Source organism: Marmota flaviventris, chromosome 2 (assembly GCF_047511675.1).
Source record: "Marmota flaviventris isolate mMarFla1 chromosome 2, mMarFla1.hap1, whole genome shotgun sequence".
Taxonomy (NCBI): domain Eukaryota; kingdom Metazoa; phylum Chordata; class Mammalia; order Rodentia; family Sciuridae; genus Marmota; species Marmota flaviventris.
Window position 1 is genome coordinate 199,773,016 of NC_092499.1, and position 22,986 is coordinate 199,796,001.

The 22,986-nt window shown below is 41.3% G+C and overlaps 1 protein-coding gene across 2 annotated transcripts in view; it reads right to left on the minus strand.

Annotated features, from left to right (window-relative positions):
• Positions 1 to 7,829: 7,829 nt before the first annotated feature.
• The window catches only part of Stk4 (serine/threonine kinase 4), a 99,806-nt gene continuing 84,649 nt past the window's right edge, over positions 7,830 to 22,986 (minus strand). The window contains exon 11 of one of the 2 annotated variants that reach the window (XM_027954342.2): positions 7,830 to 11,838. In XM_027954342.2, the coding sequence (XP_027810143.1) occupies positions 11,680 to 11,838 (159 nt within the window). In that variant the 3' untranslated portion in view covers positions 7,830 to 11,679. Of the gene's footprint in view, positions 11,839 to 22,383; positions 22,695 to 22,986 lie in introns of those variants that run through there. The other variant, XM_027954343.2, reaches the window with a different exon arrangement.

A 22,986-nucleotide genomic window follows, 5' to 3' on the forward strand; every position in this document is an offset into this window, starting at 1 on the left:
AGCCTGGTGCCAAGCTTTTCCTTGGAAGGGATGGAGGGCAGAGTACTGGGTTTACAAGGAGCAAAGGCAGTCACCCCCCAAGAAAGGCTATGCGCCATCACCTGGATAAAATAGAGGGCTGCTGATAGGCCAGAGTGGCAGGCATCCCCTAAATCCCACCCCTGGGCTGCCCAGCACCCCACTCACACCTTCCGCCCATGTACCCCATTTTACACTTGCTCTAACATAAGGAAATTCTCTTGCATATGCCTGGAAACACACTGATCCTCTCCCTAAAGGGGACGCTCCACGGTCATATCCTGTTACTGATTCTAGCCCAGAGTTCATCCTTCTTCAGTATTCTGTGACATAAGGAATAAATGGCAAGTGTACAGGCCACCGGCAGACCCTGGATGTGAGGCTGGCGGGAAAGGAAGAGACTGTGAGGAGGAAGACACTGTTGCTTCGTCCTCATTCTGTGATGGTCACAAGCCTAAAACTGGCATTTATAGCATCCCTCTGTGCTGGCAAAGCCCTTCCTCAAGAGATGGCCTTCGAGCTAAGGGCTCTAGGTCCATAAGCCCCTCAAGGCTGGTGTTAGGGGATGATCTATCACTCTTGGAGGCTCAAGTCTTGCCAGAGCTGAAGAGTGGGGGTTTGTTTTGCTTTGTTGTTTTATTTCTGCTGTTTTGTTGATTGTACAAATTAAGTAAGGCTTAAACTGGCTGCCTGTGGTTTCACCTTCCAGGGCCATGGGACACTGCGAGTTCTTGTCTCATTCAGAGACTGTGGAATATCCTGATGATTGTTCCCACTTAGTTTTGGAGGCCAGAGTGGCAGGCATCCCCTGAGTTCCTCCCCTCTGAGCTCAGGGAACCCATTTCAGATCATAGCCCTCCACGCAGCACTCTTGATCTCAACTTTCTTCAAAGCAAGGGGGAAGTGTGCTGGGTTCACTGGAGGCCACGGGAAGGAGGCACAAAACAGATCCAATTCAGCATCCTGTCTTCAGAGACCTCTCATTCCCTTCCTCTACATGATGCCAAGGGACTTGGGCCCTGTAGTTCCATTTCAGGTGGACCAGCATTTGACCCAAGTTTGCTTTAGCCAAATCCATGAATTAATTGCTAGAGCCAGACCCGTTCCTGGAGCTAGCACAGAGAAGGCTGATCACTGGTTAGTGCATCCATACTAAGAAGATCAGCCTGGTCCAAACTTACATCTTCCCCCTGCCTGATGAAGCACCACAGAAATCCATTTCCACAAGATTCCCCCAATTTCTAATGGTATCAGTTAACAACTTCTGCAATTCTGTATGGCCCCAAGATTCTTTTCTACCCAGAGTTTACTCTTCAGCCTCCAGGCCAAATTGGTCCCACTTTACAGCTTAGCAGCCTGGAGGGGTGGGGCAAGCAGGAAGTTGGGCACTTTCTTTCTCCTAGAGGACATTGTGAACTGTTGGAACCAGTGTTTTAGAGAGCCTTGGGTCTCTCCTGCGTGCGCTCACTTGGCCATTCCTCTTGTCGCAGTCCCCTTCTTTATTGACGCCTAACTTCTCAGAAGTGCACCATGGCTGTGAACTCAGCAACCTGCACGATCAGCTGCGAGCTCTAGTACCTGGAGAACTGAGCCCTATTGTGAGTCATAAGAGATTCTTACACCATGGTCACAGAAATGATTTACATTTCATTTCATGTTAAAAATAATAATATTTGCTCTCGCTTAGTTGACTCTCTGTTTATATTATTCTATGCAGTTAGAAACACTCTATCACACAAGCCGGGCACCCTTCACTTCCTTAAAATTGAACTGTGACCCATGCTACCTCTCCTTGGAAACCATGACCCTGTGGTCAAATGCTAAAGGTCATACAAGAAATCATTCGTTATCATTACATCCCCCAGTCACTGGCTTTCCAGGGTAGAGCAGGAGCAACAACCTCAGTGTTTTGCCCCATGACAGCCCAATAGCTTTGAAAACCCCACATTTCCTGGAAGACATGTTACCTACAACTCAACTCTAGGTCCAGTTTCTGATATCAGGAACATTTGGTTGCAAACAACCAAGTGACCGCATTGGATAGATACTGGAGAGGAGTAAAGTATTAGCTAGTCAGGCTTTGAGAAGGTACGGGTGAGGGCAACACAAAGATGGAGGCAGAAGCCATGAATCATCTCTTGAGGGCAGTGTAATCACCATGGCTGGGTGACAAACACCTTCATTATATGGATCACTCTGCTCAATCTAAAAATTCCTTAAGACTGAGTCTAAATGGCTTGTTTGGATCACATGCCCTCAAATGGCCTGGGGGAGGGATGGGAGGGCCTACCACAGACCGTCTCCCCAGACACTGCTGGAAAATAGTTCCCTAAGGAAAAGGGGGATATTTTTATTAAAATAAGGGAAAGAGATCCTGAAGTGGCAAAACCAACAAATATCTTTCACAATACCACTGCGTGAGAATGGCAGCCAGGTGGCTCCGCTCAGTAACGGCAAACCAAGGACAAGAGAGACAGGAAGACAGACCTCTGTGGGAGACAACAAGGCTACCAATAGTCCAATCACACATCGTGCAGCGCCTCTGCCAGAGAACTCCTTCCCAGTCCTGATTTGAAAAATCAATGGTTAGGCCAGGCGCCGTGGCACTCTACAATTTATAAAGTATTTCCATGTCCATTATTTCATACACTTTGTGTGTACTGAGGATTGAACCCAGGAGCACTCTACCACTGAGCTATATTCCCTGCCCTTTTAAAATTTTGAGATACCATCTCATTAAGTTACCAAAGCTGGCCTCAAACTTTCGATCCTCCTTCCTGAGCCTCCAGAGTAGCCGGGATTACTACCATGTGCACTGTGTCTGGCTTCATATACTTCTTACAATAACCCTGCAAGACAACTACAACAACAATAAAATAGTATCATCAGGCTGGGGCTGTAGTTCAGAGGTGGAGCGCTTGCCCCTCACATGTGAGCCACTGGGTTCGATCCTTAGCACCACATAAAAATAAAGAAAGATATTATGTTTATCTACAACCAAAAAAAAAAAGAAAACCTGTATCATCATTACTGGACAGATAAGAAAACTAAGGCCAACAATTAAAAAAGAGTGGATCAGGGTTTCAAACTCTAGCTTCCTAACACTGGATTACACTCATGCAGCACACACACCTGTCATTCCTTTGGTTGGCAAACTTAACTCCTTGGGCATTGCTGAAGGTAGTAGCATTAAGGTGTGGATCCTGAGATGAGGTTGGGAAGGAATCGTTCAGTTACAAGTGATAGAAACCCAACAAAGTGGTTGGGCTTCTTTGCCTTTCTGAGCCTCAGTTTCTTGTTTCTCAGAGTGTTAATGTCAAGTTTAAGTATTAACATAAAAATACCTGGCATCATGCTAAATATGTGTGTATGAGTTTCTCTCTCTCTCTCTCTCATACACACACACACACACACACACACACAGGGGATTGAACCCAGGGGCACTTAATCACTGAGCACATCCCCAACCCTTTTTATATTTTATTTTGAGACAGGGTCTTGTGGCCTTGATAAATTACTAAGGCTGACTTTGAATTCAAGGTCCTCCTGCTCAGCCTCCTGAGCCCCTGCAATTACAGGTGTGTGCCACTGTGCCCAGCTTAAATACTAAATATCAAAACCTCTATCAGAGGTCTTGTTTCCCAGAGACAAGGAAAGCAACTCTGAGCAGAGGGCACTGGGGAAGAAGGTAGTCTGCTTATCTGCAGTTGCAAATTGAACTCACTCTTGTTCTTAAGGTCATAGATGTCTCAGAATGAACACTGGGTCCAGAAGCCTGAGTGTGAGTGTAGAATTCATGCTGCCAAAGCTTGGAACTTGGATGCATCGTGTGCCAAAGCTGACTGAGATAAATGCTGCTGGCCTAAGAGCAGCTACTGTAGGCCTAGGTAGTTTTCCATCCATGACCTTGGAGGCTTGCAAAGAGTCCAGTGCAGTAAAGATTTGTTTATTTAAGTATAAAATGCATAAGGTGGTGGGGGAGAAGCACAGATCTAAAGAGATCACCTCAATATATTTTCTCACTGTGAGCACACCCATGTAGCAAGCACCCAGATAATCAGAAGTTGGCCAGCACCCTAGAAGCCCATGTCCTCTCACCCAGTCACCACCCCATAATTACCAAGTTAAGCTTGTCCTGAGTTCTAGCATCATAGGTTTCCTTGGTTTTGAATTTTATATAAATAGAACTGTACAGTCTATATTCCTTTGTGTCTGGCTTTATGTAGTAAAATATACATAGAATTTATTATTTTACCCATATTAAGCATATAATTCAGTGGCATTAAGTGTATTCATGCTATGCAACCCACATCCATCTCCAGAACTTTTTTTGAATATATTTTTTAGTTATAGATGGACATAATACCTTTATTTTTTATGTGGTACTGAGGCTAGAACCCAGTGCCTCAAACATGCTAGGCGAGTGCTCTACCACTGAGCCACAACCCTAGCCCCTCTCCAAAACTTTTTTAAAAATTAAGTTTTCCAATCTGGAACTCCACCCATTTAACACTGCAACTCCCACTCCTTCCTCCCCCAGCAACCTCCATTCTGCTTCCCATCTCTCTGAACCTGACTACTCTGGTCAGCTTGTATAAGTGGAATCAGATATGTGTCCTTTTGTGACTGGTTTAATTCCCTTAGCATGCCTTTAAGGTTTAGCTGTGTTGTAGCATGTGTCAGAACATTTTTCCCTTTTAAGAACTGAGTAATATTCCATTATATGTAAATACAATATTTTGTTTGTTAATTCATCTGTCAGTGGACATGTCTGGCTAATCTCTAATGTTCGAGAGGTTCAGTCATTGTTGAATATAGTGAGAGACTGAATGTACATGTGGACGATGGCCAGACCATATATAAAAGAAGACCTCTGATCTACAACCTGCAGCAGCCTGCTCAGGAAATGCATCCAGTATCATGACCAACAGCCCAGGAGGCCAGATTGCTGTCTCTGGTGACAATTTAAGAAACTAAACAGTAACTTCTCTAATAACTGTCAGTTATTAATCAAACATCCAGTATTTGATTAATAACTGACAGATTCTCTCATTTCAGTCCCCACTTCCAATTTATAACCAACCAGAGGAAATCATATGTGCCCCTCACCAGTCACACAGAGCATCCTGCTTCTAGGTAGCCTGCCTGCAGCTTTCCCACGCCAACAGCCTGTGATCAGGACACCCCTGGCACCTTCCCTTTTCCCACTATAGTTTTCCCACTCCTCTGCCTGCCTTTGAGTCTCTGCCAAAATACAAGTAACAGTGGCTGACTCCCTTGATACAGCAGGCTCAGAAAAAAAGTAGCCTTTGCTTTCTCATTTGGTTGTCTTTGCTCATTGCCACAGTAGCTACGTTAGCTAGCTCATTCTCAGTGTTCCTCAGTGTTGTGTCTGTATTTATGTAATTTATCTACTGTTGTCACTGGGCATCCGGAGGGTTTCCAGGACGGCATGCTTGTCTGTGTTGTTCTGTAAAAGTAAATGCACGTTTCCATTGGGGAATTACCTTGAGAGGAACTGTGGGGTCCAAGGTGTGCTTACCAGTGTGCAGAGTTTGGCTGCTCCACATCTCACCAACGCAGGAATTTCTATCATTTCCATTTTGGCTGTTATGACAGGTGTGTAGTGATAGCAGTATAACAGTATAGTTTTAATTTACAGGTTCCAGCTGGGTGCAGTACCACACGACTATAATCCCAGTGACTAAGGTGGATAAGGCAGGGGAGTCACAAGTTTGAGGCCAGTCTCAACAGACCCTATCTTATTTTAAAAAAAAAAAAAATACTGGGGATGTACTTCAGTGGTAAAGCATCCCTGGTTCAATCCTTAGTACCAAAAAATGAAACAACCCCCCCCCCAAAAAAAAACAAACATGTTCCTGATGCTTAAGGTTAAACCCTATCTCATACAGTTTTTGTTTTGCACTCCTGGGGATTTACACCCAGGGCCCTGCACATAGTAGGCAAGTTCTCTTTCTCCTAAGCTACCCCCAGCCCAAGACATACTTTTAAAAGTATGATCTGATCAAGCCAGTCCTTGCTTACAACCCTCTAAAGTCTCTCCTCCTCATGGGAAGTAACCCACACCCCTTCCCACGACCACCTTGACACCCTTCACCTACCTCATACACATGGTCTCAGGGAAAGTGACCATCCTTCCATTCTCCCAACAAGTAAACTTTTGTCCTTGCCTCAGGACCTTTGCTCTCGCCTTTCCCTTGGCCCAGAATGCTCATTTTTCAGTTCTCCCACCTGTGCTGGTTCCTTTCTTAATATATATAATATACATAATAAATATATAATAAATATATATATTAAATAAATATATATATTTTTCAATTGTAGATGGACACAATGCCTTTATTTTGTTTAGTTTTTTTTTTTTTTTTAACATGGAGCTGGGGATCGAACCCAGTGCCTCACGCATCCTAGGCAAGCACTCTATCACTGAGCCACAACACCAGCCCCCTCCTTCTTGTCTTTTAGGTCTCACTTGAAGTGCCATCTCTCACAGGCCTGCTCAGATCACTCTATGTAAAGCTCTCTCCCTACACATATGTGCACACACACATTACTCTCAATCCTACCATCTTTTTTTTTTAATAATTATAGCATATTATTTTCTTAAGTTATCACTATTTGTTTACATTACGTAGAATCTCTGTGACTATGACAGTTACAGTCCTAAACCAATGTTGCTGTGTTTTCTTGCACTAGTGACTCGAAAATCACAAGCATCGTTGCCTTTGATGATATAACTTTCTTGAAATGGAGAACAACTCTGGGCAAAGCTCCAAATAAAAGGAATTACAAGTGTCTTCATTTCTACATAGTTCTTGGAAAATTAGCAGTAAGATCACATAAAATATACTTTTTTAGTTGCAAATGAGTCTCAAATGTTTATTAACAAGTTTATTAACAAGTTGTGTAGAACTGTCCCAGGATGCACTACTGTAGGACACCCAACCAACCTGCCTCTGCCCATTTTAAATGTTGGCAGGGCCCTTCGATTGTTGTTAGTCAAAAACACAACCAAGATGACAGTACTGCAAAAACAAGGTGAAGTAATCTCAAAGGCTCTGCATCGTGTCTGTCATGTAATAAATGCTTAATCAGTGTTAATTTACTTCATCCTTCCTCTCCTTCTGTTTGTAGATTCTCAATCTGACCAACAGAGAATATCTGTCATCAACCCTGGTGACAGTAAGGAAAGTACACTGAATATTTCAAGGAGTGAGGTGAGTAAATTGGGCAACTATAAACACACCATTACCCCACTCCAGGAGAAGCTGGCGGAGGAGCATGATGACATTACGCAGACTATGCAATTATTTTATTAAATACCACAGAGCAATGTGACTCGAGAGACCTGCTTACTTTTCAGTGTCACTCTGTTCCTCCATGTTGCCAGGTAGGTTTTTAACACTAGGAGAATCCAAGGTCAGGCTGGGAATTATTCCTGGATAAGGACGGGCCATGAGAGGCCAGGACCCTGCCGCTCTACTCTGAATGCTGGGCTGTGCCTGGGGTGGCATGCAACAGCAGATGAGGATGCAACCACAGCAGTTCTCTTGTGTGGTTCTGTGCTTGACTGCCTCTCCAGTTGCTCTGCAAGAACTGCGTTTTGTTCATCTTTACATCCCTGACAACTAACTCAGTCCTTAGCACACAGTAAGTGCCCAATCAAAGTCACCTACCTCTCCCAACTCTGGATCCCAGAATCTACACCCAGCAGAGTCAGTGTCACGAGGATTTACAACTCCATTATGCAGGCATGTGTGGAGGATCTCATTTTTAATAAGAGGACAGTCTGTGGTCCAAAGGACAGTTTATTTAAAACAAGATGTCAGAAGAAGGAAGGTTGGAGAACAACAATTCTAACATAAAAGCACATAGTAAGCATCTCAAATTTTAAAAAAACAAACCAAAAGGGAGGGGCAGTGGAGGAAACTATGTCTCATACATATACAAACTGCTGACCTCAACTGATTATTTACATCCAAACCTTACAAAATAGCATCTCAAGTCAGCACTTAAGCCGGTGTTATTAAGTTTATGTTACAAAAAATTAAAGCTACAAACTTCACATTTTAAAATTGTATATCAGCAACAGCATTTAAGCCTCTTTTCCCCCAAGTTGGTCCAAATGCAAGCTGGTGGAAGAGATTTTTTCCCCCCAAAAACAAATCAGAATGTGAATTCCAAAGACAACGAATACCCGATGAAACCATAAACACAGTGCTTAAGAAAGGATGGGGTGGGGTCAGTGGGGTGAGGGTTGTGAAGTGGGCAGGAACAATTTCCTCATAAATAAGGAGCTGTGATCTTCAGAGGCAACATGGTATGTTAGAAAGGGCACTAGATCAAGAGGCAGAGGACCTGGGTTTGAATCCTGGCTCTGCTATTTTTCCAGTAACATGAACTTGAGCAACAGACTTTACCTTTTAGCCTGTTTCCTCATCTGTAAAACAAGGGACAGTAACACCCATATCTCTCTCAAAGTTATTAAGTTTTAGAAGATGGCCATTAAGATAATCTATTTCTTCTTGAGTGAACTTTAGCACTTTGTGTTTTTCTAGGAATTTGTCTGTTTCATGTTAGTTATTGAATTTATTAGTGTAAAATTGTTCATAATATTCTGTAATTATCAGTTCTTTAAAATTTGTAGGTTATACAGGAATGATGCCATCTCATTCCTGACAGTAGCAGGGCTCCTGAGTTTTAAATCGTATAATACATTTCTGGCATCTGTAAGTGCTAAATAAATGTTTTCTTGATTACAGTCTATAGTTTTGAGGAGTCAAGATTATAGTTCTTAAACTGCTTCAGATTTCTGGTTCATTCATTCTTTCTATGACCTACCTACCTACCTATCTAATGTCCATCAGTCCATATGTGCACCCACCCACCAACCCTCTTCTCAATCCCAGCCAGCCAAATTCTTATCTACTCAAATGGTGGTTAGGGATAGGGATAAGGGAGAAATAAAAATAGAAATATGTTTCAAATGTACTAATGGCAAAACAGTTAAGATATTTCTAAAGAATATGAGATATTTTAAAGATGCAATTAGGTGTAGGGTCATGGTTTTTCTGAGAGCCTCAGAGTTTCATGAAGCTTGAGTTGCAAATATTCAAGCTCAATGAAAGCAAGCTTAAGTGTTTTCAATTTAGTATTCAAGGAAAAAATGACTAGGACTTGCTCCTGTGTTCCTGTCACGAGAAAACAAACACACCAGGAAATTACTCTGATCTAAAACATACTGTCCAAAGGTGACTTTGCTGGCCAGCAAGCTGGGTGTCCACATGTTACTTGAAACAAACTCCAGATCAAGGTTCATGGCCCAAGAATATTTATGAGAAAAAACTGAGCTTTCCTTTTCTGGAATTTTGTTTAGTAAAGGAAAAACCAGGCTTTCTCCTGTCTAACCAACCCCAAAGTTCTTTGTTTAAGGGGCAAAGAGATCAAGATAGAAGTGTTAATAAACACAATATTTTGGATTTTAAAACTTACTTGGCTGGCAGACTTGACTTTGAGTTCAGCTGTTTTCCAAACTAAAAATGCCACTTAGTCTGTGTAAAACATGGTCACTTCATTTTAAACAGACTTATGAGTTTGCCTTTCTCTGTAAATATTAGCACTGTAGTAATGCTATGAATCCTGATTCTACCACTTACTAGCTGTATTGCTAATGGGAAGAATCTTTCTTCACAAAACCATTTCTTCATCTATGAAATGGAGATAAAGTACATCATCCATGGGATTACTGTGAAATTTGGAACTTAATTAATCTAGTTCTGTGCCTGGAATATGATAGGTGGTCAACAAATACAATTCCAGCAAGATCTTCAAATTGCCCTCTATTTTTCTACTTCTGCCACACTGCTGCTGCACTGGCCACGCCCTGAAGACCAACTGTCTCTTGCATTTTTTAAAACTTGCTTTAAGTGCAAATAACAGAAGCTGGTCACAGAGGAAGAATGTTCTCTGCCTTTCTATCGATTCTCAGGTCCAAGGAGCAAAAGCAATTATGGAGTCAAATTACAGTATCCTTAGGTGCAACCCAGTCATGGCTTCCCTGAGGGAAGAAGAGATATTAGAAGACAAAAAGATTGTCTTTCTTAATTGTCTTATCTTTGCTGTGTGAGTAAATGTGGCTTTTGAGCCAATGTTACAGGACAGCTCCACACTGTCTTTTGAAAAGCCCTCTGATCTGCTCTGGGCCCTAAATCTGCCTTCATGGGTGCTGGTCTGCTACTGGCAGATGGTGCAGAGCTCATGCACTTGCTGAGACTGAATGAGGAATCGCTTCATATCCAGGTTACCTACTAAAGAAGCAAGGCAAGAGCAAGTTTCTGTCAACATGATTCCCTTAATCAAAACTGACACAAGTCTCTTTCCTCAGGGAAAGGGCTGCTCAGTTCAGTGGCCCAGGAGGGGAGTCCCGAGTTCCAATTCCTTCTCTTATTCTAACTTGGGCTGTGATATTGGCCACGTCACTTCCCTCTCAAAGCCTCAGTTTTCCCATCTACGCAACAAAGTGTCAGACTAGATGATTTCTATGGTTCCTTCCAACTCTGGCATTTTATGTGTGTGGCTTGAGCCTCCTGAAAAACAAATTTTAATCTGGTATTCATTTATCTTTTTTAGACCCCTTACAGTAAAAGAAAACAGTCACATATTTGTGGATCATAAAAGCAAGCAATGCCCTCTATTCCTCTCTATAAGGAATGCAGAGCAAAACATCACATAATGTGATTTTTCACATGAACAATGAGAACTTCGAAAGCCCTTTCCCTTTGTGAACTGAATACATCCCTATGTTCACTAAGAATTCTGGTAGGCCTGTCCCTTCACTGGATCACGTCTCCTCTTAAGGCACTGGGCAGTATCTGTGATGTGACTTAGGCAGTTGGGAGAGTGGAGATGGATGAAAGGCGTTGAAACAGCAAAGGCAGATTTGCAAAGAAGGTGTCAGGTTTCTCCTGGGACTCAGAGAGCAAACACAAATCCTCAAGGCTTCCCTGGACATCACCAACAGCTCCAGAAGCCAGTGATGCCCGCTCAAGGCTGCAACCATGGTGCAAGCACCACCCCAAGCCTAATTTTTAAATGCAGTCCTGCAAAGGAGAAGGCTGGCTCTTGGGATTCACTAATCCCCTTATAGCCTCCTAGAGTCCTCTGTCCTCATGTTCCACAGTACCATAATCTTACAGAAAAGATGCAAAACTGTTCAAAACTGTACCTGTACAGAGATGCCACCACATTGAGTGGGGGAATCTTTATAATTTATGTATATATATATATGCATATTTATATGTTTTTAAAAAGTCTTCTAGAAAGAACAATCAAAAGCTATTTGGAGAAGAAAAACAAAAAGACAATGTAAAACTTTCCCAGCTATTACTCAACTAGGAGTCTCTGGTTTCTAGGGTTTAAAACTCTGAGTTAAAAGCGCCAATACAAATCCTTTTAAATAATATACCTGACCAATGTAAACGCACTCATCAAGATGGCACGATGACTGTCAAGGTAGCCCTTCCCACTGGCGCACATTCCTGAGTTCACAAAGGTGCTGTGGAGAAATGACAGAGCAGAAGTGCTGGCTAACAAATGTGAGATGAGGATCCGGAGTTCACAAAGACCTGGGTACGGCCTTACTTAGAAGTTTTGTTGCCGCCTCTTCTTAGCCTCAATGGCATCCAAGATTGGCTGCCGTTTGGACTGATACTTTTGCCGAATCTCTTCGATCTCCTGCTCCATCATGGGGTCAAGGGCCAAGAGCCTCTTCTGAAGGTCCTCCACTGTCCAACTCTTAAGCTAAAAAAGAAGTGAAAAATACTGTCATGACAAAGCCTAAGCCTATGGCAGGATGGCAGAGAAATTCAGCTTTCCCAGAAGAAAGGGAGATTGGAGAATACTGTGGCCAGCATAGGGTGCTGGACAGGGATAACTGATTCCACTGAATGGCACGCCACAAAGCTGTTCTGGGACAATTTATCCTTGGAAAGGTACTAATCTTTTTTATTCATTGTGTCCTGACCAGAAACTCAGTGAATAGTACTTTCATCTTCCCTATCCTTTAAATTAGTGAAATATACATTTGCTTGTTAGGGCATTACAATTACAGAAACATGCTGCTACTATTGTGTGAAATAATGGCTGCCTTTAGTTCTTGTTGGTCCTGTGAAAGGAGCATCTAGCCAGTGCCTGTCTCTCTTTCTTGGTCCACACCCCAGAGGATGGTGCTGACTGAGGTAGGATGCTCTCCCCTAACCCCTGCCTTCCCACAGTGTCTTGGCACTGTACACTAATCACCACTAACATTTACTGGGGGCTAAGTAGATGCCAGGCACTCTTCTGAGTGCTACATTTGGATCATCTACATAGGACTCTTGAGCATATAGTCTTTGGGTAAGGGGTTGGAAAAAACCTGAGACCAAATTTCCATCCAAAGGAATAAAAAGACTTGATATATAAATTAATAATGGCTAGCACTTTAATATTGCTTTCTATATGCCAGGCACTAAGTGCTCACATGCATTGATTCATTTAACCCTTGTAACAAATGATATGAGAACATTATCATCCCATGTTACAGATGAACAAGCCAAGGAAAAGGGTGGCTAAATGTCCTGCCCAGTATCTCCCAGCTAGTAAGTGCCTAAGTCAAGATTCAAACCTGAGCAGTCTGGCTCCAGAGTGCATCCTCTTAACCAGAACCTGCAGGTCTTACAACTCAACCTGTGTTTAACACATGGCTCTTCCTCTTGCAAATGCTACAAGACTGACAAGTTACCAATATCTTTAGGCCTTCCTCAGCTACAGAAGGGGGACAGTGATGCCTTGTCATGTGTGGCACTAAGAATTAAGTGAGATCTGCTACCATAATGGTGTGCAGTGCTGACTGACTACCAGCAAGGCTAGCGGAGTGTGAATGAATGTCCACATTATCCACAGTGGGTGGTGATACTTCATTCTGTTGCTCATGGCTAGTTTAATAGGCAGAGTGTTTCCAGAACTCAAGGGCTCAACCAAGTCTCACAAGAGATCTGTTGTGTTCACATTTATAAAAATCATCATATCCCTCAGCCCCTTCCTGAGGCCTCAACAGGAAAATGTTAAAGAAGGTGTGAGTGAAGGAGGCCCTTTCTGTTCACCCTTCCTTATGGGGTGGGGTGTGAATGAGTGCTACAGTGGCCTCCCTAGAAATGGTGTAGTGTGACCTGTCACCACAGGAATTTTCCTTGGCTGGCTTCGGGGAGGTTGTCTGAGAAGTGAGAAAAACTAACAGTTAAAGACGAAAGGTTCTTTATAATGTGAGAATGGAAAGACTTTAGAGTATGGGGAAATGCTGGAAAGTTGAGCTGAAAAAAAAAAAAATGCAGTTTCTTTCCAGCCTGTGGTTTCATACCACCTTCGAGGCTGATGTTCTTGGTCTAGGATACCCCAAAGAGTTATCCTTGCCTCAGCTTTAGTGTCTTCAATTCTTTCTCCAAAGAGAGAAGACCCCAAACCTGAAACTGAATGTCACTGGTTGCTAAGAGCTTAATCTTTAGAATCACAGACCTGAATCTGTACTGTCTGTGCAACCTGAAGAAGTAAGTTTGCCTCTTGAGCCTCAGTTTTCTCTGAAAAACAGACAATCCTAGTTCTGCACCCTTGGGCTACAGTGAAACTTAGATGAGATAAAAGGCATAGCATTCTCAGCTCAGAACTTCCTATAGTGTGTTTGGCAAGTAGCAAACATTCCATAAGTGGTAGTTTATCACTGTTGTTAATTTATTATTGGAAAGTTTTTAATTAATCTTTCATAACAACTGTTCCTGAAACCTCTGATTCAAGCAGAATCAACAAGTGAAAAAGAAAATATCCAACTTTATTTTGTGCTGACAATGCCTAAGGACTGGTACCTTCCCACAACTTCCATTAACTCATGTATGATTTAACAAAATATTTTTCATCCACTCATTTATCAAACGTTCACTGAATTCCTAGTGTGGGTCAGGCACTATTCTAGGCACACAGGACACTGCAGTGAAACAAAAAGAAACAAAAAGCAAAGATCAATGCGTTTCTGAAGCTTATGTTTCACTGAGGTGAGAATAAATAAATAAATAAACACAGTAAATCAGCAAATTATTCTCACCCTATAATGTGATCTGTGTTTTGGAAAAAGAAAACAAAAGAGTGAAGGAAGCAGGGCTGGGAATTGAGATAAACTGCCTTGCATCCACCATTACGATGAAGGATATGAGTGAGTGAGACCGCACTGACAGTCTAAAATGCTCTGCGATTATGGGCAGGCCCCTCATCCCCACAGGCCTGCCCCCCATCTGTAAGAGGTCTTTCCAGACTCAATGTTTCTCCACATAAATGGGTCATCTGTACCAGAATCACTAGCTAGAAATAAAAAGTCCTGGGTTCCAACTCAGATCGGGGCACCAGCTTAATCAGATTCTCTTGGAGGTGAGGCATAAGACCACATTTTAAGACTACATTTTAAATAAGTTAATTCAGGTGTTTCTTATAAATCCTCAAATTTTATAAGCATGACTCTACATCCTCCTTATTATTCTATTAGCAAAATCCTCACAAAATAATTTCTATCTCTGGTCAAAAGCTTTTAGGTTTCTAATTTCTAGGTAGTTTTGATTTCTTGATTCTAATCAGGGGGCGATGAACATTCTTGCTCCATTTCATCTTCCTTTGACTCTAATTTACAGCTGCCCTAAGGCCCTTGGGGCTTAAGTTACACCTGACCTTTTAGAACATTGAGCCAGGCACTGCTGATGACTTGGTCACACCATTAAAATATGGATTTTCCTGAAAAACAAGCTTAGACAATGATTTTATGGCGCCAAGTGTAGTAGTATTTCACCTTCCCAGTCTTTGATGTCAAATAAACTTCATGTAGCTACCTTGCAAGTAAAATATCTGTAGTTCTACAGTTTTTATATAGCCAGCACCCTAAAAGAACAAATTCTTAAACCAATCATGTAGGTAGCTTGAGTTATTTTTCCCTAAGTAAGGGAATTCACAATTTAGCATGCCTTAGGATTTAAACATCCTCTCTATGCAATGGCCCCCACATTTATGGTTCTAGCCCAGAGTTCTCCTCCAGCCTCAGACACTTGTCTAGATCAGAACCCTCAGGGTACCTCAGTCCCTAGTATCTCATGGAAATCTACAACGTACATCCAAGACAAAACTCTTTTGAGTCCCATCTCTCCCTCATCCCCAAACCTTTTTTGGGGGGACGCGGAAGTAGGGTGGTAGTGGGGATAGATCCCAGGGTCTTACACATGCTAGGCAAGGACTCTACACCTGAGCTATATACACACCCAGGCCATCACCAAACTCTCCCTACTTCCTAGTCTTCCCCACACCAAGCACTGCCCTTCTCTCAGGTTCTCAGAATCATCCCTGATCCCTCCCTTTCCCTTACTCCCCTCCTGCCCGCATCCCAGCTTCATCAGTCCTATCAATCTCATCTCTGAAATACTAATATAACTTAAACCCAACCGTGTTTTCTGTCTTCATCTCTAGCCCCTCAGACCAAGCCACCATCACCTCCCAGCAACAAACACACTTAAACACAGGCAAGAATCAGATAACCCACGTTTACTCTTTCTACTGCACTCTTGTAAAATCCAAATCCAAGGGCTACAAAGGTCCCACATCTCTGGTCCCCACCACTCCTTCTGACTTCCTGATCTGTCACTCTCCCCTTTGTTCAGACCCTTTTTGCACTTTTTCCAGACTCAAAGGCCTAGATGGCTTATGCTCAGTTCTTTGCTTAGATGGCTCATGCTCAGTTCTTTATCCTTTAAATTTTGGCTCAGACAGCAACTCCTCAGGGGTCATGAGTAAGCCTTTTCTCACTGTCTTATCTGGAAAGGTTGCCTCCTCTGTTTATTTCCTTCAAAACAACCATGCATCTTGTAATTATTTTTATTCCTTTTATTTGTTTCTCTCATTAAAATGTAAGTTCTATGAGGGGAACAAATGACCTTATCTATCTTATTGACTAATGCTTATTATTAAACATAATACTGTTTCAAGGAATAGATGAATAAAATTCCCTTCATTTGTAGTCGAACAATTATGAGAACCACTGACATCCACAGAGTAGGCTTACACTGAGCACCATCACACACTACACAACTATGGGGCAGGTGCTGAGAGGACACAGTGTATAACAGGTGGTAAGTTAGTTTCTGTTCTTTTGAAGCTTGTAAACTTAAAAGTGATTCCCTTCAGCAGTCTTTTGGAATTAAAAAAACAAAAACAAACAAAAAAACAACTCTGCTCACTTAATTAACGCTTCTGTGTTTTGTACTGTTGACAATAATCAGATCTCTAATCCTAGGGCAGCCATTTCTAAAGGGCATGCCCAGTGTAATTTTTTATTCAAAAAAGAATTTCAAGAGGTACACCTTGGAAAGAACGAGACAATAAAAAGAATGATAGACATGGTCCTTCTGGTCAAAATGAGTGACTACCTCAGAGCCACAGGGTCATTATGGAAGGTGCTATGTGGAAGAGAACAGACCAGCACAGGCATTTCTGGCCCTCTTCCTTGGAGAGGTCACATTTCAGAAGGAGAAGCTAAAATAAGCCTTTTAATCTTAGGTATTTAGAATTTCCAGACCACCTGTAGACTAATCAACAGGAGTTCTGGGTGAATGGGAAAGGATGGGCTCTGAGTCTGACAGTGCGTGCCGGGGTCTATGCTGGCACGTGCTCCCTGTAGCCTAATAAACACTGAGCTCTTTATCTGTTGCTGCCTTTACAGTCGATGTCTGATGTCTGCTAAAGGACATCTGAGCAGGTAAAGGCAACAAACGGGTGTGCAGAAGAGGTTTATCTTAATTAAAAGATGTGGTCTCTGGAAATGTGTTGCATCTTAAAGCAGATAGGTACTTTAGACCAAAATTCAGTCTCACCCTTATTTTAGTTGGATACAATAATGTCTTACTACTGGATTTTACATACACGTGGAAGAATGGCTAATGGCGATGTGTTAGGCACTGAATGGCTAATGGCGATGTGTTAGGCACTGAATTAACTGTTTTGTCTGCATTACTTCATTTCATGTTTCTGTAAGGTAAGTACCATGATCACCTTTTACAGATGAGGTCAGTAAGGATAAGAGTGGGCAAGTAACTGGCCCAAAGTGATTCAGTAAGTAACTGGAAGAGACCTGAAGGGTTATGGAAATGGGGCTGTTAGTGATAAATATGGAAGGCTGGAAGAATTGTGAAATTAACTTAAACATGTTACATGGCCCTCGTATTAAAAAATGTTGCCACGGCTGGGGATGTGGCTCAAGTGGTAGCGCACTTGCCTAGCATGTGTGAGGCACTGGGTTCGATCCTCAGCACCACATAAATATAAAATAAAGACATTGTGTCCACCTATAACTCAAAAATGAGTATTTAAAAAAAAAAGGTTGCCGGGGCTGGGGATGTGGCTCAAGCGGTAGTGTGCTCGCCTGGCATGCGGGGGGCACTGGGTTCGATCCTCAGCACCACATAAAAATTAAAAAAAAAATAAAGATGTTGTGTCAACCGAAAACTAAGAAAACATAAGTATTAAAAAAAAAAATGTTGCCACTACTGATGATGGAATACTTTAGGCAAATCACTTGACCTCTCTAGAATTTAGCTTCCTCATCTGTAAAATGGGTATGCTGCCTTTCTTCTTATAATAATACTAAAGTGCCTATGACATGAACAGCATGCCCTGGTGTGCATCACTCAATTCAAGGCAGCTGAACATTCAAATCAAAACCAACCAGTTTACTGGAAGCTACACTAGGCTAGGAACACTGCTGGGCAACAAGAATATAAAGAGCAAGATCTCTACCAGAGAAGCAGCTAAGTATTGGCTTTGAGCGCTGCCTTCATAGATGGATACCACAGGGAAAGTCATCTAGTACAAGCCTCAGTTTCCTCACTTTTTTATAGAGGACAACAGTATTTGTCCTACAAGGGAAGCTATACAAATTATAGGAATTGGTAAATTACATACCATAGAGTTGGATGCACAACAGAAAGAAAGTGGTCAGGGAGTTACTACCTTAAATCCTCTTTTGGAAAATGGAGGATGTAGTATAAACAGTGACTATTGTTGCTCTAACATGAGCTCACTAAAAATATGGTGCAAGACACAGACCACACACAGAGAGGTGTCTCCAGTGAACTCTGTGTGAGAAGTCCCAAATCAGATAAATCTGGTTGATTTCCTCTTGGCCAGACCAAAGCAGATGGAAACTGATTTTGTTTTTTTAAACACAAATAGCTTTATGCAACCCTGAAATTCTGAATCACACATTAGTGTCATTGCACAACTTGCCTAGAGACCAACTCAGAAGCACTGGCTGATGCTTCATCACAAGAGAGAATTCCTAGGAATCACACTGACAATTAACCTATCTTCAACCAGCAGACCAAACTAAACACATGAGAATGTAGAGCAGAGCTTCACCGTCCCTTGGCAACAAGCCCCACAGTGAACTAACAGGTCTGGCCTACAACCAGGGTAAAGGGTTTAGACGTATTTCACAGTTCTGTTACTCTACTGATATAAACTCTTACCACAGAAATATACTGTGCAAATGGTGTTGAGATATCCCTAAAATTGTCAAAGAGAAACTTGCTAAAGTTTTTAAGGACAAACTTGCATTCCATACATAACATTTTTGCCTCTGAAGTCACAAACAAGATTTCTTAAACATGTCATCCTTTCTGGATGGGTAAGTCAGACCAATCCTGTCACAGGTGATGCTTTATTATGGCCAAGAATGAGGAAACAATACACTCTTGGGATTTAGTATCATGACGGGGAAGCCTAATAGAAGCTAAAAAGTCAAATGAAGGCACCAAAATGTCATTCCATACCCTCCACACCAGCCACTGGAAAGCTGGTCAAAGTATAATAGAGAAAGCACATGAGCATCAGTCACATGGCATCCAGGCATTGATTTAGTTCCATTAAGATATATGCCCTGTCTTGATGAACTTGTAGAGACAAGAGAGGTGACTCTAGTAAGAGGTGACTCTAATACGGCAGACTCTAGTAAGGTGACATTCTCAGGCGATGCAGCAATCTCTCATGGGAAAATGAAGAAGAGAGCCAAGTGCAGAATCCAGGACGCTGACAACTGAATCAAAATTTGTGTGGGCTATATACGCCATACCACCAATTTCAATTTCAAAAGAATTTTCTCCTTAAATGAATTTGTGAAAACTTTAATGATAGATATCCTGATTCAAATTATAGTCATGCCAAATTATACTTCCTCAGTCTCCCATAAAAGTCTTTTTAATGCTTTTCCAATAGGAAAGGTGGCAAAACTATTATTAGTTAAATGACTATTTCAATCCCATTTTGAGTTTACAATTACTTCAAATCAACACTTGGAATTCCAGTTATCAGAGTTCTAACCAAAGAAAACATGACTGCATGAATACAAAATATTTACCTAGAAGACTGAAATGACATGCAGATCATAAACCTAGGTATAACAAAGAAATCTGACTATGTAATGGCAAGAACTCTGACAGGGGTCTCTTAAAAGACTGGGCTCAAGGGCTGGGTATGTGGCTCAAGTGGTAACATGCTTGCCTGGCACGCGCGCGGCGCTGGGTTCGATCCTCAGCACCACATAAAAATTAAAGATGTTGTGTCCACCGGAAACTAAAAAATAAATATTTTAAAAAAAGACTAGGCTCAAACAACCACATGACGATGTTCAGAGAGCCTCACACACCTACCGGAGGAGCAATATATCATGTTAGGGAAGGGAGTGGGAGGGAGAGAAGGGTATAGTTTGATAAATGGCAGAAATAAAAACACAAAAAGTTTTTTTCTTTAAATAATGGGGTTTTGCTATAGTATAAAGTATATTACTTGCATACTGTTGAAATTAATTTTTGAAGTAGTACTTCTGTATGCTAGAATTTACTCCAACTCTGTTCTGGGATGGACTTATTTTGAAAATCACAATCCAGCTCTTTTGTCTTATTTTTGTTCTGTGAGTTTTGTAATAGCCTTTGGCCAAAAGTAATATGTTTTGACCAAACCCAGATATTTTCCTATCATCTTGAACCCATCAGGGACTTTCATACCTCCAAAGACAAAAGAAAAATGGATCCCTGTTATGATTTAAATGTCCCTCCAAGATTCAGGGTGAACTGCTATTGTGATGGAATTATGAGGCGGGTCATGAGGGCTCTGCCCTCAAGAATGAATTCATGCTGTTACCACAGGAGTGGGCTCCTGATGAAAAAGATGAGTTCAGTCTGATTTTCTCTTTGTGTATGCGCTCACCTGCCCTTCTATCAGGTTATGACAAAGCATGAGGGCTCTTGCTAGAGCTTGTGGCATACTCTTAGATTTCCCAGCCTTCACAACCATGGACCAAATAAATCCAGGACTTCATAAATTATCCAATTACTCTGTTACAGAAGCAGAAGATGGACTACGACTATCCCCAAAGGCCTTGCATTGCGAAGCATCTATAAAATACGAGAGATATAGCCATGACCTGCTCACCTGTGCTAGGCCTGGAGTGGGCAGGGGTAAGCTGACAGAGAAGTGAGAGTGAATAAGGGGAGGGGAGAAGACAAAGAGACTCCCACACTGAAGACTCCCTTCATACTAGAAGTGGAGAGAAGGAGGGTAGTTTAATCATGAAAACAAGCCATAGCCCGAAGTGTTATTTACCGGGTCGATGATGGTGAATAGCCAGTAAAGAAAAGATACTCTTATTAAGTACACTGCTCTAGATGCTGCACTCAGCACAATACATGCATTATCTCATGCAATTCTCACAACAATCATGAAACAGTATTACTCCCATATTTCAGAAACAGAAACAGGCTAAGAAAAATGAAGGAATCTGCCCATGGTCGGTCTATAAGTATATAAGGTAAGGTATGAATCCTAGTGGCTCTTTCTGCAAGCCCAGCCAGATCCATGCCAAGGCAATACGTGCTACAGGAACTGAGAGAAGGAAGAGCCCTTAAGGTCACAGTCTCTGAGATAAGAACCTTATACTTTTTTTTTTTTTAAACATTCATAGTGGTTATTCTAGTTCAGGAAAAGGTCTAAATTTTAGTATTTTTAAAAAAGAAAAGCGAATTTTGTTACTTTTAAAAGTAACTATCATACTTAAGATACAGATAACAGAATTAGGATAAGGAAATGAAAAAAACTAATGAGCTCATTTAAATGTCAGTATTACTAATAACTAGTCAAAACTCTCTCAGGTCCATGTTTTCTTTACACTGTCCTGCTTCTACTGGGTAACGTCTTATTAGGGGAATGCCCACCTGACCTTCCAGCCCAGTTCAGGCTTCAGCTCCTCTCTTGACCCTCACACCTTTGCCTCTGCAAAAGTGGGTGCTCTGAGAGTAGGGAGTGCATCTAATATATTCTCAGAAAAACAGACCAGCAGAAAAGTTTTCTTAACAAATATTTAAAAAGAAATGTATCCTTAACCTTTAAGCCTTTACTTAAAAATGATTCTGACTTTTTACTGGGTTCCCACAAACACTAGGAAGACACTAGGTTTTTCAGAAGCTTTGAAAGTATGTAATTGATACCCAAGCCTATGAGGACAGTACAGTTCATTAAATAAGGATATGTCAATTACTCAAAATTGACCAATGCATTCCAAAATGAGAAAGAACTCATCCAGTGTCTTGAAAGCAATTAAGTTACAAGGAAAAAATTGAACATAAAATTCACTCTAGTTCTATTTGCTTATGATTGCTCTTTAAGAAAAATTCTATTTTAAGAGTAGTTCTAAATTAGTGTATAAATTTCACACTTAAGGAAGCCAAACTGTGAGAGGAAAACCTTCAGGAAATTAGTTAACATACATTAAACCTCCTAGAATAACTGCAAATGCCTAAAGAGGGTAGGAACCAAGAAGAGAGCAGAAAGTGATGCTCCTGATATTTGAAAACACTAAAGGGAGACACTGAAAGTCTCATCATTTGTAGGGAAGTTAATCTTGCAGAAGATATGAAAACCTAAAACACCAAGTACACCAAGCTGCTGCTTTAATGTAACTTAATAATTTAGGGAACGAGCTGGCTAATCACATAAGAATTCCCTGCAAGCTTTGTGCCTCTGTACACTCTCTTGGGCTGGAAATTTCCAAAAGACAAGAAAGGCCAGACTGCTTCTCATTCTTCCTGCCAAGTAACAGAAGCCCAAAGAGCCCCAAGCAAAATCTGAAAGCTAAAATACAAATTGATCTCACTTTACTTAATAGCTGTAGTCTTAAAAGATCTTCAAGCTATGATCCGACTTTAAATACACTACAAGAACAAAAGATTTATAGAAAACTTGTCAAGAATGCAAATAAAAACTTTATTTTATAGGCTGGGATTTTTACAATTTTGGCTATCTTAACATGGGTAAACTTGCAAGTAAATAACACACACTTTCTGCAAATTACATAAAACTTCATTAACTCTACTGTAGGGGACACCTATGTAATGAAGAATCAGAGGTTCACAACTTAAATATGCCCCAAAAAGGATTTAAAAAAAAAAAATCCTTTGGTGGGAATGGGAGTGGTGCAGAATTCTTCAACAAAAGTGGACAAGCTATCTGCAAGGCACATCAGCGATCATGAAGTCTTGGGGCCTGAACTCCTGCAATGTTAAAAACATAAATCAGAACTAGATAGAGGGTGTTCGTGTGTATATATAAGATTTAACACCAGCATAGTCCTACAGAGAGGAATAAAAACTGTAAAGACAGAAAAACCCAACTTTTACATATGGATTTTTATCATTTTTTTCTTTTGCTTTTTTTGGTTTTAGAGTGTCTGAAAAGGATATTTATAAAATATATTCTATGAAAGCATTAATCTGTTATCCTTAGATATTTTGGCATAGCCCTTTATTCTTTTCCAAGTGTTTAATTGATATAATCGAATGTGAT